Genomic DNA, 15018 nt, shown 5'->3' on the forward strand with positions numbered 1-15018 from the left:
GGGTTGCCTTCTAAAAATCAGAGAGTTGTTTATTTCCTCGACATCTGATGGGAGGGCGTTCCACAGGGCGGGTGCCACTACCAAGAAGGCCCTCTGCCTGGTTCCCTGTAACCTCACTTCTCACAGGGAGGGAACCGCCAGAAGGCCCTCGGAGCTGGACCTCAGTGTCCGGGTTGAACGATGGGGGTGAAGATGTTCCTTCAGGTCTACTGGTGAACGGTTTCCTGTATTGCAGGGGGGTTGGACTAGATGACCCTTGGGTCCCTTCCTTCCTTTCAACTCTGCAGATTCTCGTGGGGATTTGATGGTAATAAGGAGAGGATTGGGTGGCTGGTGTAGAAGCATCCTTGTGCCTTTTACCCCTGTGTAGCATCTCTATTGGGAAGGAAGCGGGGGGCGGGGAGTAGGTGGTGGATAAGTAAGGATTTTGCCTAGCTTGCTTGTCCTTTTTAAATGGAGTCCATTCTCTTTATTTTCTGCGTGGTGATTGCAGCAGTCCCGTGACATGACTGGTTGGGTGTTTGGTCGAATGGCAGTCTAGTAGTTTTAAAAGCACAAAATGGCACGTGGACTGAGAAGATACTATTCAATTAGTCTGGAATTTATTTATTTTTTAGTAGCATTTATACTACACACTTTAGCCAGAAAAATTCAGCGAGCAACTTGCAGATCAATAAAAAAATAACATCCACGCTTAGGTTAATTACCAATAAAACAACCTTTTTGGTGTGAAATAGTGACATGAACTTTAAGTACAGTGGTACCTCTAGTTATGAACTTAATTCGTTCCGGAGGTCCATTCTTAACCTGAAACTGTTCTTAACGAGAGGCTTGCTTTCGCTAATTTTTATGTACCTTGCTTGTGGTGGCTTGTATTTTTCTTAACTTGCAGACTCACAGTGTATTTTCGGCCCTTAATTTCATGATTCCTGCATCTAGAATTAACAGGCAGCTTGGTGCTTGATGTTTGTGTGTGTATATATTACTATAGTCATTAAAACTTGCCTCAGTAATTGAATTTTCTTATTCTGCCCCTGCCTGGTCCATTAGCATTCTTGTGAACATGTGGTACAGTTCTGGCATGTCACTAATTTTTGAAACACATTGCTTTTTAATGATACAGATATATAGAGTAACTTGCAACAGAATTTCAAGAAACCACACAATTATTATTATTAATTAAATTCCTATACCGCCCTTCATCCGAGGATCAAGGGGTGGTTTATAGTATAAAAGCACAAAAATACATAACATAGTAAGAAGTGAAAAGAATAACCCTACATACACAGTTTAATAGGCTATAGATTGTTTAATATGGCATCATAGATGCAAAACGCAGAATGTCAAAATGGTAGCAGCATAAATATCAACATTTAGATTTTGTTTGCAAAAGAGCACTGTACAGGATTCACAAGGCCTAGCAGAATAAATGAGCTTATATTAGTTGCCTCAAGTTGGAGGCCGTTAATGGAGGAAAGTGGAAAAGTTTTGCTTGGGTAGCTCTCCAGATGTTTTATTTTTAAAAAAAATAATTTTTATTGAATGATTTTATGTTACAAAAAACAATACAGCCATATTAGCACTCAATATAATTAAGAAATAGAAATTACATACATCAATATTTAGTTTGTTATTTGTTATTTAACGTCTTATTTCCTCCCAAACATTCCATACAAAAACACATATATGTGCAGACACCCACACACCCACACACAAAATGATAATAATGAAAGTAATTATTTCCCCCCTTTTATCTTCCAAAATCCTTTCTTCAACTTTGACTTCCTGTCAGGTCCCTTTGCATATATTTTATCTTACAATCGGGTGTACACAAAACAATAAACCTTTCTATATAAATTTTCCAATACATTCTGAAAACATAATAAATCCTTAATTGTTGTCCACCTCCTTTTAGTTCCTTTATCACTCGAATGCTAGCACGGAGTCAAAACTATTATTGTATTTTTGAACATATCTTCTATAACCATCCCATTTTTCCGCAAATTTTTGCTTTGAGTTTCCTCTGAGTTTACGAGTCAGTTGAGCCATCTCCACCAATACCTGTAATTTGGTTTGCCAATTTGTTATTTTTAGAGCCTCATGATCTTTCCATCCCTTGGCCACAATTATACGAGCTGCGGTTGCAGACAAGAATACCTCTCTTAGATTTTGGGGGGATCTCTTTATCTAAAACACTTAATAGAAATGCCTCCTTTTTTTAGTAAAAGTTATCCCCAGCTCTCCAGATGTTCTTGACTAGAACTTCCATCAACTCCAGCCCGAATGGCTGGGGGTCAAGGATGACAGGAGTTGAAGTCCAACGACATCTAGAGGACACCAGGTTGGGGGAAGGCTGATCTAGAAATTAGTGGGTGCTCTTGTGTGGGTGCTCCTAGTCCTGGGGGCGGGGAACCTCCTTGTGAAGGTAGTCCTCCTCTCTCCATTGGGTCCTCAAAATTCTCCAGATCACCGGCGCTTCCTTGCACCCTGTTTGGCCTGTCTGGAATGTGTCCTTGAATTCTGATAATATTTGTTTGGATGGATACAGAGCAGTGTGTGACTCTGTCCCTAGAATCTAACCTACTCTACAAAGTCAAACTTGTGTGTTTGGCTTGTTACCCACAAGCCTGTGGCCTTCAGAAGATTACCCGGAAAGGAATGTGGACTGAAAAAAATTATCTGCCCTTACGCATCTCCTTCTCAGGTCATCTTGAGGGGTGGAGTGATTCAAGCCCTCTTTGAGCAGTGTTTCAATTAGCCAGCCACGTTTTGTACCTGGCTACTGGCCACTTGTGGGACGCGGGTGGCGCTGTGGGTTAAACCACAGAGCCTAGGGCTTGCCGATCGGAAGGTCAGCGGTTCGAATCCCCGCGATGGGGTGAGCTCCCGTTGCTCGGTCCCTGCTCCTGCCAACCTAGCAGTTTGAAATCACGTCAAAGTTCAAGTAGGTAAATAGGTACGGCTCCGGCGGGAAGGTAAACAGCATTTCTGTGTACTGGTCTGGTTCGCCAGAAGCGGCTTAGTCATGCTGGCCACATGACCCGGAAGCTGTACGCTGGCTCCCTTGGCCAATAAAGCGAGATGAGCGCCGCAACCCCAGAGTCGGCCACGACTGGACCTAATGGTCAGGGGTCCCTTTACCTTTACCTTACTGGCCACTTGCGACCAAGTGAAGATGCTTGGGTGTCAGGATGGTGCCTGACGTTCTCCACCATCTGAAGGTGCATACCTGGGGATCCTTTGATCTGGAGTGTTTTCAAACACTAATACTCCATCCTGTAGAATTCTATCAGTTATATTTTATCCTCACAATCAGAATGAATTTCAGGAACCAAAATGCCATTTCTGTGCAGCCTGAGCAAAAGCAGCCGACGATGTTATAGTTAATTGTTGTCGCTTGTCTTTGCTTTACAGTTGTGCTCACAGTTGTGAAGAATGTCCGTACGTTATGAATGGTCCGTGTCACCATTAAGAAGAAGAGGGAAGAGTAGGCCAGTACAGTCAAACCTCGGGTTACAGATGCTTCGGGTTTGTGCGTTTTCAGGTTGCGCACCACACCGAACCCAGAAGTACCGGAACAGGTTACTTCCGGGTTTCGGTGCTTGCACAGAAGCACTAAATTGCGCTTTGCGCATGCACAGAAGCGCTGACTCACAACCTGCGTGCGCGCATATGTGACGCTGTGGGTTGCGAACGTGCCTCCCGCACGGATCACGTTCGCAACCCGAGCGTCCACTGTATATACAGTGGTACCTCGGGTTAAGTACTTAATTCGTTCCGGAGGTCCGTTCTTAACCTGAAACTGTTCTTAACCTGAAGCACCACTTTAGCTAATGGGGCCTCCTGCTGCCGCCGCGCTGCCGGAGCCCGATTTCTGTTCTTATCCTGAAGCAAAGTTCTTAACCTGAAGCACTATTTCTAGGTTAGCGGAGTCTAACCTGAAGCGTATGTAACCTGAAGCATATGTAACCCGAGGTACCACTGTATTTGGCTGGCCCCTGGAAGAAAGGACTGATAATCTGTTTAACTGATAATCCATCACAGTCAGTCCATCATTTGAAAAATAAGACTTTAGAGTTGTCTTGCGCCAAAATGGCAACTAGACCTTCTATTTTGGCCACCGTAACCTTGGATTAAGGAGCCATTTGGCACCTCACTTATATATCTGAATTTCTAATACTGCTCTTAAGTCCCCTCTTAAGTCTGCTGCAAGAAAACTTTGCCCACCATGCCACAAAGGTAACACCACAAACCCCAGGCCGTGAAGGAGAAGTCCAAACTGGAGCTTCTTCCTGTGCCACCATTGCCCCAGATCTGGAAGGGGCAGTGCTGGGGTGGGAAGGAGTGGCAGTGTGGGCATGTGGGTCTTCTGACATTTAATTGGGAATATCTGCACCAGGAGCAGGCTGAGGTGCCTTTTGACACAGCTCTGAAAACCCAACTTGGGCAGTATTTGCATAGGCAAAACACCCACTTCGTTTTGAACAGAATAGGTTTACGATGCCACAATTATAGTGTCATGCCAGCTTGATGCTATTATGCCACCCACTTTCCTTACTGCCGTGGCACTTACTTAAAAATCATTTGGTTAATATCCCTTCCAGTGTGTTTTTTCCATTCGTTTGGCTCTCATTCCCTTGTTCATAGCCCTTTATATTTCTCCCTCGGTTGTTAGTAAGCTACTTAGCATTCCCAGAAGTGTTTTGGTTTTTCTAAGGGAGCATAAAAAAAATGCTTTGGGGACCGATTTCTCTTTCCTCACCCCTTTGCGTACAGGAGGCTCTGTGTCTTGTAGTTAGTTGAAAACTGGGACGCTTTCCAGAAACTTTGGAATCATTTAGTAAATAATCTCTTTTAAAACATTAACAGCAGCATGAATTAAGGAGGACTCTGTGAAGTCATATTTAACTTGCGTTTTCTATACACTTGAAAAGCCAATAGTTTTTGTTAGTAAGTTTACTGATTTACGTTTAAAATGCTACCTCAAACAACTTACATTGTTTTAGGCTGCAGTCTCCACAGAGGCACGGTAAATCAAAAATGGAACTTATTGTACATCAAGATGACTTTTGGGCTTACGATATAATTTGGGGGAAAGTGTGTTGAAGTTGCAGCTGCTGTAGAAATGGGACAAAGTTCTTGTAGGTACTGTTATGTTTGGTCTAGTCCAGGGGTCTGCAACCCGCGGCTCCAGAGCCGCATGTGGCTCTTTTACACCTTTGCCGCGGCTCCGGGGCGATACTAGCGAGGGGAGGAGGCGCATTGTGCGCCCCGACACTCCCCACTGTGGCGGGCGCTGTACTGGCTGTGACGTCGCATGGGGACGGTGCGTGCGTTAGTAACGCACCGTCCCGACGTCACCTTCCCGCCCGCCCGCCCGCTACATTATAAGGGGCATGTACGCTGGTCACTGTTTTGAAGGGGAGTGAAGAACACACACACAAAAAGGTAACTTGTTAATTTAACGTTTATTTCTATGAGGAGGAGTAATTCTGAGGGGTCAAACAAAGAAATAATAAAAAAGTGACAAAAAAGTTGTTTTTATAATGACGAGTTTTGCGGCTCCCAGTTTTTTTTTCTCCGGAAATGGGTCCAAGTGGCTCTTTTTGTCTTAAAGGTTGCAGACCGCTGGTCTAGTTCATTTGTGGGTTTGGGCATTAATCTTATCTAGTGCAGTATTGGTGGAGGGGATTATGATTCAATGTGGAAATATGAGTTTTCTGTGTCTCCTGAAATGGTGGTTTTCAAACATTTTCCTAGCCTCAACGAAACCTTTCTACAGTGCTGCTCTAATGAGGAACCCCTGAATATAGATTCACAGAGGAGAGAGGTATATATATATCTATATATCTATATATCTATATATGTTTTATTCAAAGGTGATGATGATTGTTGTTATTATTTATTTCATTTCTATACTACTTTAAAAAGGTAAAGGTAAAGGGACCCCTGACCATTAGGTCCAGTCGTGGCTGACTCTGGGGTTGCGGCGCTCATCTCGCTTTATTGGCCGAGGGAGCCGGCGTACAGCTTCCGGGTCATGTGGCCAGCATGACTAAGCCGCTTCTGGCGAACCAGAGCAGCGCACGGAAACGCCGTTTACCTTCCCGCCAGAGCGGTACCTATTTATCTACTTGCACTTTGACGTGCTTTCGAACTGCTAGTTTGGCAGGAGCTGGGACCGAGCAACGGGAGCTCACCCCGTCGCGGAGATTTGAACCTCCGACCTTCCAATCGGCAAGCTCAAGGCTCAGTGCTTTAGACCACAGCGCCACCCGCGTCCCTTCCCGATACCACTTTACTTTTAAAGAAAAAAGTGGTTTCTGCTTCATCTACTGCCCTCATCTCTTGCATTTTAACATTCTTAATAAAACTTCACATAATTTGGCTCTTGGGATCTGATGTGTGCTTATGCCAAACTAGGATTCTGGTAATATCCCATGTGCTTGCCCGCATAGGCACAAGTGGGGGATTTCATAGGGGAAAGAGCAGCCTGTGTAGAACGCCTAGGTGAGGAAGGTAGCTGGAAGCTAGTCCTGTTGTTACTGATCAATCAAGACGGATTTGCCTGAGAAGAGCATGGTGCATTGGTTCAAAGGAATAGCGTGGCCTCCCAGAATTCACCCCACTTGGGGGTCATGGGGGTTAATAGGGGGTGTGGGCAACATCACTAGATCACTTTGGTCACAACCAGCCTACCTTATAAGACAGTTGTGCAAGCGAGGCCATAAAGAAGCTCTGTTATCTTCTCCCTTCTACTGGACTGCTGGTGATGCCTCTGTCATCTTCCAGCTACGGTAGCAGAGGCACAGGAGTAGGGCGTCAGTGGTATTACAACTTAGCCCTCAAATATTCTAACCACGGGAGAGCAGGGCACATAGTTCCTGGATCTGCAAATACTAGAAGTGTACAATGCTTACAATTCCAGGTACAGTGGTACCTCGGGTTACAGACGCTTCAGGTTACAGACTCCGCTAACTCAGAAATAGTACCTCGGGTTAAGAACTTTGCTTCAGGATGAGAACAGAAATTGTGCGGTGGCAGTGGGAGGCCCCATTAGCTAAAGTGGTGCCTCGGGTTAAGAACAGTTTCAGGTTAAGAACGGGCCTCCGGAACGAATTAAGTACTTAACCTGAGGTACCACTGTACGACTTTTGGGTTCCTGAAAGGCATTCCGTTTGTGCGGATAAAATATAATGGAGAAAGGAAAAAAAGGAGAGAGGAAAAAGAAAAGGTTTGGGGGGAAGGAAGCAGACTTGGAAGGAGGAAGAGGTGGAAAGAGATCTGGGAAAAAGCAAAACCAAAAGATGGAGGACAGAGAAGGAAGTGGTGGGAAGGGTTCTAATTTTGTTGGGGGGATACTGAGCTTGCTCTTTTAACAGTCCAAAGATATTGGTCATTACTCCAGTTTTACAGGGAACGGAGGGTAGGAGAGAGAGAGACGTACCTGAGTGCCACACAGGTGAGTGCCAGGCATCACCTGTGCTCAGGTGAAGATTGGGGCTTAAGGTAGCCACTTTGCAAATGCCAAGCGTGCACAGGTATGGAGAATTAAAGGAATCGTGCTATAACAACAACAACAACAACAACAACATTTTATTTATATCCCACCCTCCCCAGCCGAAGCCGGGCTCAGAGCGGCTAACAACAGTAAAATAATACAACATTCTAAAATCATTTCATTATAAAATCAGTTCAAAATCAAATTAATGGCAACCATTGGGCTAGAGTTCTCTGAGGATTGCCAAAGGAGGGGGTCAGGCTGTGCCAAAGGCCTGGTGGAATAGCTCTGTCTTGCAGGCCCTGCGGAAAGATGTCAAGTCCCGCAGGGCCCTAGTCTCTTGTGACAGAGCGCTCCACCAGATCGGGGCCACAGCCGAAAAAGCCCTGGCTCTGGTTGAGGCCAGCCTAAACTCCCTGTGGCCCGGGACCTCCAAGATGTTTTTGTTTGAAGACCGTAAGGTCCTCCGTGGGACATACCAGGAGAGGCGGTCCCGTAGGTACACGAGGGTCCTAGGTTGTGTAGGGCTTTAAAGGTTAAAACCAGGTGACAGCCCCTTTAAAAGAAGGGGCACCTGAAACCTGTCTTGTTAAGAGTCACAAATATGATTGAAACCATGCCTCCTGGCAAATTCCAGTGCAAGTTTCCTTTCTAGGCAGATTGACCTGTTTGGGTTTTGACACGCTGTTGTTTGCTTCCGCGGTCTGGTCCCGCAGACCTGCCCTACCAGTGATAATAGCTGAAATCATTCTGGTGGGCTGTAATTTGTAGCTTCTCTGCTGCTGTCTCCATGCACGCTGAAAGCATGGGAGAGCAGTGAATAGCAGCTAGTGATAGAGCACAATCATTATACCATCAAAGTCAGTGTGTGGGTGGGGAGACCATGTATGCTTTTATCATCCAGAGAGAAAACGCATTCCGGGGAAAAAGCCTCTTAAACTCTCCCACGTATTATTATGTATCTGCCCAGACATACAAGAAGAAACAAAATGCCTTCAACTATTCATGGGTCGACATAGGTTGTGCCCTATGCGTTATAGAATGTACACCTATATTGTAAACTAAACCATTTCGTTAAATGCACATTTGTAGCTTTAATTTCTGTGTGATTCAGTTATGTGTCAAGAATGCTTAGCGGCATTCTTACATTCTTCGGAGTATTGCTGGCTTGTAAAATGGTACAATGCTGTGAAGGTCACAAGGTGAAATGGTGAGGAATCTTTTTTTATATATAATTTTTTATTAGTTTTTTTAACATATCATTTTCAACAGTCATTAAACATACTTTTACATCTTATTCAAATTTTTGACTTCCATCAGTCCTGTCTGAAAGTTTTCCAATCTAATCTCTCAGTATGCATTTCTTATCTTCCCTATTACATTTCAAACACATAACCAATATCTCTATCTTTTTCTACTTTGTAACACTTCGTATATTTCTTCTTACAAAACTTGTTGTAGTCCTACTAGTGTAATTTGTTGATTACAGTTGCTCTTCAAATAATTCATATACTTCTTCCAATCTTCTGTAAATCTCTGGTCCCGCAGGTTTCGAATCCTCCTTGTTATTTTGTCCAATTCTGCATAGTCCATTAATTTCGTCTGCCATTCTTCTTTCGTCGGAATTTCTTCTTGTTTCCATTTCTGGGCTAACAATACTCGAAATGGTGAGGAATCTTAATTCATCTACTGTCTTAATTTCAGGTTGCAATGTCTCGCATCATCTGCTGTCCACGATCCAGTGTGGTTAAGCTCAGTTTGGTGGCTTTGCTGCTATTTGTAACGAGTTTCCCTTCGTGCTTAAACGACAGAGTTGCAGTGAGTATCTTTAGTAACTGAATCTTGAGAAAGTACAGGGAAAGTTAACTAATCAGAATTCATTTGTGCCGGCAAGGTGGGTTTACCCGTTTGTATTTTTGGGGGGTTTTAACTCTCTGTCTCTGTCTGTCTGTCTGTCTAGCACAGGAGAAAATCCTGTGTTTTCAATGCAAATATTTAATCAGCTATTTAACTGAGTGCTTAAAAGGCATTCATTCTAGCTGGCTGTATACAGTCCTAAGATGGGCGGGGTATAAATAATTATTTATTCATTTATTTATTTCCGAAGGAATTTGCTCTCACAGAAAAAGTTGGTGATTCGAAGGAAGAGGACAGTCAAGAGGGAGTGGTGGAGGAAAACGATTTTGATTCCGAGGACTTGGAAGTATTCTACCCGACGAATCAATGGCAAACTGTCCGGCCAGGTAATTTAAAGTTGGCAAAGATTTTTTATGTAATTTTTGCTACTCAAGAGAAACTGCAATGAAACGGGTAGCAGCTGCATTCTACTACACCCTGTACCAAAAAATGCCAATAATTTTTCAGTTTAATCCCAATTCTGTCAGGAATAGCCTATTTTGGATTCTCGTTATTCATAGGGAATATCTTTCCTCCCCAAAATCAACAGCATAATTGCATATAAATTTACTCACATATATCTACTTAAACAGCCCAGTGACAGAGGGAAATGGTTAAACTAAATATGAAATAATTAGGGAATGTTCAGAAGGGCACTGTTAACTAAAGTATTGTTGTTGTTTGCTCTCCTGTCTCTGAGCAGGGAGAGCCTTCAGGGAATCGGTGCATTTCTTGGGTTAGATTAATTTGGAGTACAGGTCACTGGAGGGATGTGGGTGGCTTTGTGGTATAAACCACTGAGCCTCTTGGGCTTGCCGATTGGAAGGTTGGTGGTTCGAATCCCTGCGACGGGGTGATCTCCCGATGCTCTGTCCCAGCTCCTGCTAACCTAGCAGTTCGAAAGCACGCCAGTGCAAGCAGATAAATAGGTACCGCTGCGGCGGGAAGGTAAACAGCATTTCCATGCGCTCTGGTTTCCTTCACAGTGTCCCGTTGCACCAAAAGCAGTTCAGTCCTGCTGGCCACATGACCCGGAAAGCTGTCTGTGGACAAACGCCGGCTCCCTTGGCCTGAAGCGAGATGAGTGCTTTGACTGGACTTAACCGTCCAGGGGTCCTTTACCTTTACTTTTACCTTACATGTCACTGGAGGCAGACATTGCCTTCTGTGAAATAAAGTTTATTTACATGCATACATAGGCCAGACATAAGATGGAAGGCTCGCAGCATTAACTCTCCCCCATTAGGTTTCTAACGGGACCACCAAAACCATCACTTTGGATTCTGCACAGAGAGCAAGTCAGGCCTTTGTTCCTCTTTTCAGACCCACATGCAAACACATGCCTCCCTGGCCTCACTTTCCAGAAGGTTCTCCAGCTAATTAGTTCCTATGGCAGCACACAGTCCCAAGCTTACATAACAAAGCAGATACAGTGGTACCTCGGGTTAAGTACTTAATTCGTTCCGGAGGTCCATACTTAACCTGAAACTGTTCTTAACCTGAAGCACCACTTTAGCTAATGGGGCCTTCTGCTGCCACCGCACCGCCGGAGCACGATTTCTGTTCTCATCCTGAAGCAAAGTTCTTAACCTGAAGCACTATTTCTGGGTTAGTGGAGTCTGTAACCTGAAGCATCTGTAACCCGAGGTACCACTGTACTTATCAGACCTGGCTGGGTCTAGTTCAGGGGTCAGCAAACTTACCGCGCCTCGGGCCGGTGTCTCCAGCGCCGATCGCGTGGCAGACCAGAGGGCAGGGGAGCGTGCGTCCATACTCGTGCACACACACTATTTCCGGCGCACTTCCAGGTGGGAGGAGCACCGGAAATAGTTTGTGCGCTTGTGCATGGGCCTCCTACGACCCGGATGTGCACCGGAAATAACGCGCATGCGCATAAGCTATTTCCGGTGCTCCTCAGACCCAGAAGTGGGCAGCTGTGCTGCACCAGTAAGAGCGGGCGGTGGCAGAAGGTGGCGGGGGTCACCATGGGCCGGATAAATGAGTCCCTCAGGCCTTATCCAGCCTGCGGGCCTTAGTCTTAGGACGCCTGGTCTAGTTGCTTAGCAGTGAAACTGGATTGACCATTTAAGAAGTCCTCCCACCCCTCAAAAAAAAAAAAAAAAAAAGGCTCAAAGGAGAGGTTGTCATTGAAATTCTACTCAATATTGATCCAGAGTAGATTCCAATGTATAGTCAGCAGAGTAACTACTTAAACACGTTGCAGAGTTTCCAAAAAAAAAAAAAAAAATAGACCAGAGGCATTTCATCCACAGAGCTTTACTGCTGAAGACAAATGAGCATAATGGTCACAAATCCAATACATTCAGGATTTGGCAATGTCCATAAGAAATCCAGTTGCAGCAGACTTAACTTAAATGTACAAACTTATAATGGGACGCGGGTGGCGCTGTGGGTTAAACCACAGAGCCTAGGACTTGCTGATCAGAAGGTCGGCAGTTTGAATCCCCGCGACAGAGTGAGCTCCTGTTGCTCGGTCCCTGCTCCTGCCCACCTAGCAGTTCGAAAGCACGTCAAAGTGCAAGTAGATAAATAGGTACCACTCTGGCGGGAAGGTAAACGGCGTTTCCGTGCGCTGCTCTGGTTCGCCAGAAGCGGCTTAGTGATGCTGGCCACATGACCTGGAAGCTCCCTAGGCCTGTAAAGCGAGATGAGCGCCGCAACCCCAGAGTCGGCCATGACTGGACCTAATGGTCAGGGGTCCCTTTACCTTACAAACTTATAATAAGTTTAGATCTTAACACTATGTACGGAACATCAAACCAGAACGAAAAGAGATAGAAAGAAAGTGAAACCCGGGCTCCTTCTGGCCTCACTATTACAGTCAGCCTGACCTGGACAGAAAGAGATAACAGAAGCAGTTTAAACCAGCTGTACTCAGCTTCTCTGAAGGAATAACCCAAACATCAGTAACCTTCTGCATGTTTCCCTCACACAGAGAAGCTTTCAGAACCCTCCTGAATTAAGTAGATGTGACCCCATGTTTCACTGACTTTGACTTCAGTCATGTTTCATGATTTCTAATTCACTGCCTTTTGCTGTATAATGTTGATAGAAAATGTTGGTCTTGAAATGAAACACTGAGGAGAAGAAATGTGTGCTAATTTATATATCTATATTATTATTATTTGCAGGTCAAGCTGTTCCTGCCGGCTTACATGTGCAATTAAATCTTCAGACAGGAGAAAAATTAGCCAAGCTTCCAGATAATGAAAATAAGAAAAGTGACGTGAAAGACCCTCAGAAAAGTAAAGGGTAAGGTAGCTTCAGACAACTCTTATTTTTCCAAGCAGAAAGCAGATGAACTTCCGTTTTCCCTGCCGTCCGTTGAGGACGATTTGGGATTTCCATAGAGTCAGGTGGGCAACCAGTGAGACATTGTGGTTTGTGGGGCCTCCAGCCTCGTTTTTCGCAGTTTCCTGATGCCTCCTAGAGCTGCTCCATTCTTCCATTCTGTCAGTGGAATGGATTGTTGCTGTGTGAGCCCCAACTCTTTGGGTTCCTTTCTCCCCCATTTCAGCAGAGTTAAGTCTTCCTGCGTCTTCACAACAGCAGCAGCAGTCTAGCCTTCTCTTGGTGAAATCCCGTGACAGGAGTAACCACCTCACCCATCCAGTTCTTCTCTAAAGTATTTATTATTCCCATTACAAGTCGCACAGTGCTACTGGTCTACGTATAAAATGAGAAAACTATGTACTGTGGTACCTTGGTTTGAACAACTTGGATTAAGAACGCTGCAAACCCGGAAGTAGGTGTTTTGGTTTGTGAACTTTGCCTTGGAAGCAGAACATGTTTCGCTTCCCATTGAGTGTGTTCCATTTGTAAATTGAGTCCCCCGCTGCTATGGGAAAGCACGCCTTGGTTTAATCATCATCATCATCATCATCATCATCATACATTTTATTTATACCCCGCCCTCCCCAGCCAAGACCGGGCTCAGGGCGGCTAACACCAGGTATAAAACAATTGATTAAAATACAACTTAAAAACAAGATTAAAATACAACATTAAAATGCAACCTCATTTCAGTAGAAACTCAAATAAAAAACTTTTTGGGGATGAAAACATCAAATCTTCACCAAGGCCAACTATCCAGACTGGTCCTACGTGGGCCAGAAAAAAAAGCCCAGGAAGTCCCCAAATAGGAGTTCCATCACAGAAGGAGAAATAGGATAGAGGGGAAGGGGATCAAGTTGATTAATAATTCTTTGGTTTAAGAACGGACTTCCAGAACGGATTAAGTTCGTAAACCAAGTTACCACTGTACAGATCTCTGCTCCCTTCAGCTAACCGGCCAGAGAGACAGGCTCACAGACTTTCACATGTTCTGGCAGCCACATGGGGTGTCTCATGGCTCAACTACATCTGCTAAGCAAGAGGATGGGCTTCAAGGCTCATTTCAAGTTTATTATGGCAATATATCAACATGGATAAGACGCCAGTTTTGGGCAACTCTTCCTCTCCCCCTGTGCTGTCCCCTCCAGTTCCCCGCAGAGTATCCCTCCGCCCTCGGAAGCAACTTTTGATGAGAGTGGAGGGGGAACCACCGAAAATGGTCCCCCTCTCCATTCTATTGGTGGATACCTTCCATCGGTGGAGGAACAGCACTCGGATGCCACCCCATGTGATAGGAGAGGAAGGTTCACCAGGAGCTGATGTTGTATCAAAAGCAGTTTTTGAATTGCAGGAAATTGAATCATCTCCTCGCAAGCCAGACCCATAGATAGGAGATAGTGGACGCTTGGGTTGCGAACGGGATCCGTGTGGGTTGCATGGTCGCAACCCGCAGCGTCACGTCAGTGCACGCGCGGGTTGCGATTCGGCACGTCTGTGCATGCACAATGCACGATTTAGTGCTTCTGCGCATGCACGACCGCCGAAAGCTGGAAGCAACCTGTTGTGGTACTTCCGGGTTTCGGCGGTTCGCAACCCGAAAAAACGCAACCTGAAGCGTCTGTAACCTGAGGTAGTAAAGGTAAAGGGACCCCTGACCATTAGGTCCAGTCGTGGCCGACTCTGGGGTTGCGGCGCTCATCTCGCTTTACTGGCTGAGGGAGCCGGCGTACAGCTTCTGGGTCATGTGGCCAGCATGACTAAGCCGCTTCTGGCGAACCAGAGCAGCGCACGGAAAACCCGTTTACCTTCCCGCCGGAATGGTACCTATTTATCTACTTGCACTTTGACGTGCTTTCGAACTGCTAGGTTGGCAGGAGCAGGGACCGAGCAACGGGAGCTCACCCCGTCACGGGGATTCAAACTGCCGACCTTCTGATCAGCAAGTCCTAGGCTCTGTGGTTTAAACCACAGCGCCACCCGCGTCCCGTAACCCGAGGTATGACTGTACAATTTGTTAAGAAACTGTACAAACAGAGGCATTAGGACATAAACTAGGAAAGCAAGTCAATACAGTGGTGCCCCGCAAGACGAATGCCTCGCAAGACGAAAAACTCGCTAGACGAAAGAGTTTTCCGTTTTTTGAGTCGTTCCGCAAGACGAATTTCCCTATGGGCTTACTTCGCAAGACGAAACGTCTTGCGAGTTCTTGCGAGTTTGTTTCCTTTTTCTTAAAGCCGCTAAGCCGTTAATAGCCGCTAATAGCCGCT

General features: G+C 45.3%; 1 protein-coding gene across 2 annotated transcripts in view; it reads left to right on the forward strand.

Moving 5' to 3' along the window:
* SIL1 (SIL1 nucleotide exchange factor) overlaps positions 1–15018 on the forward strand; it is a 60616-nt gene that overhangs the window by 643 nt on the left and 44955 nt on the right. Inside the window, exons 2-5 of one of the 2 annotated variants that reach the window (XM_080999217.1) lie at positions 5761–5830; positions 9206–9319; positions 9609–9744; positions 12550–12670. In XM_080999217.1, the coding sequence (XP_080855343.1) occupies positions 9212–9319; positions 9609–9744; positions 12550–12670 (365 nt within the window). In that variant the 5' untranslated portion in view covers positions 5761–5830; positions 9206–9211. The remainder of the gene's footprint in view (positions 1–5760; positions 5831–9205; positions 9320–9608; positions 9745–12549; positions 12671–15018) is intronic. The other variant, XM_080999218.1, reaches the window with a different exon arrangement.

Source organism: Podarcis pityusensis, assembly GCF_964106645.2.
Source record: "Podarcis pityusensis genome assembly, chromosome: 3".
Classification (NCBI taxonomy): Eukaryota; Metazoa; Chordata; class Lepidosauria; order Squamata; family Lacertidae; genus Podarcis; species Podarcis pityusensis.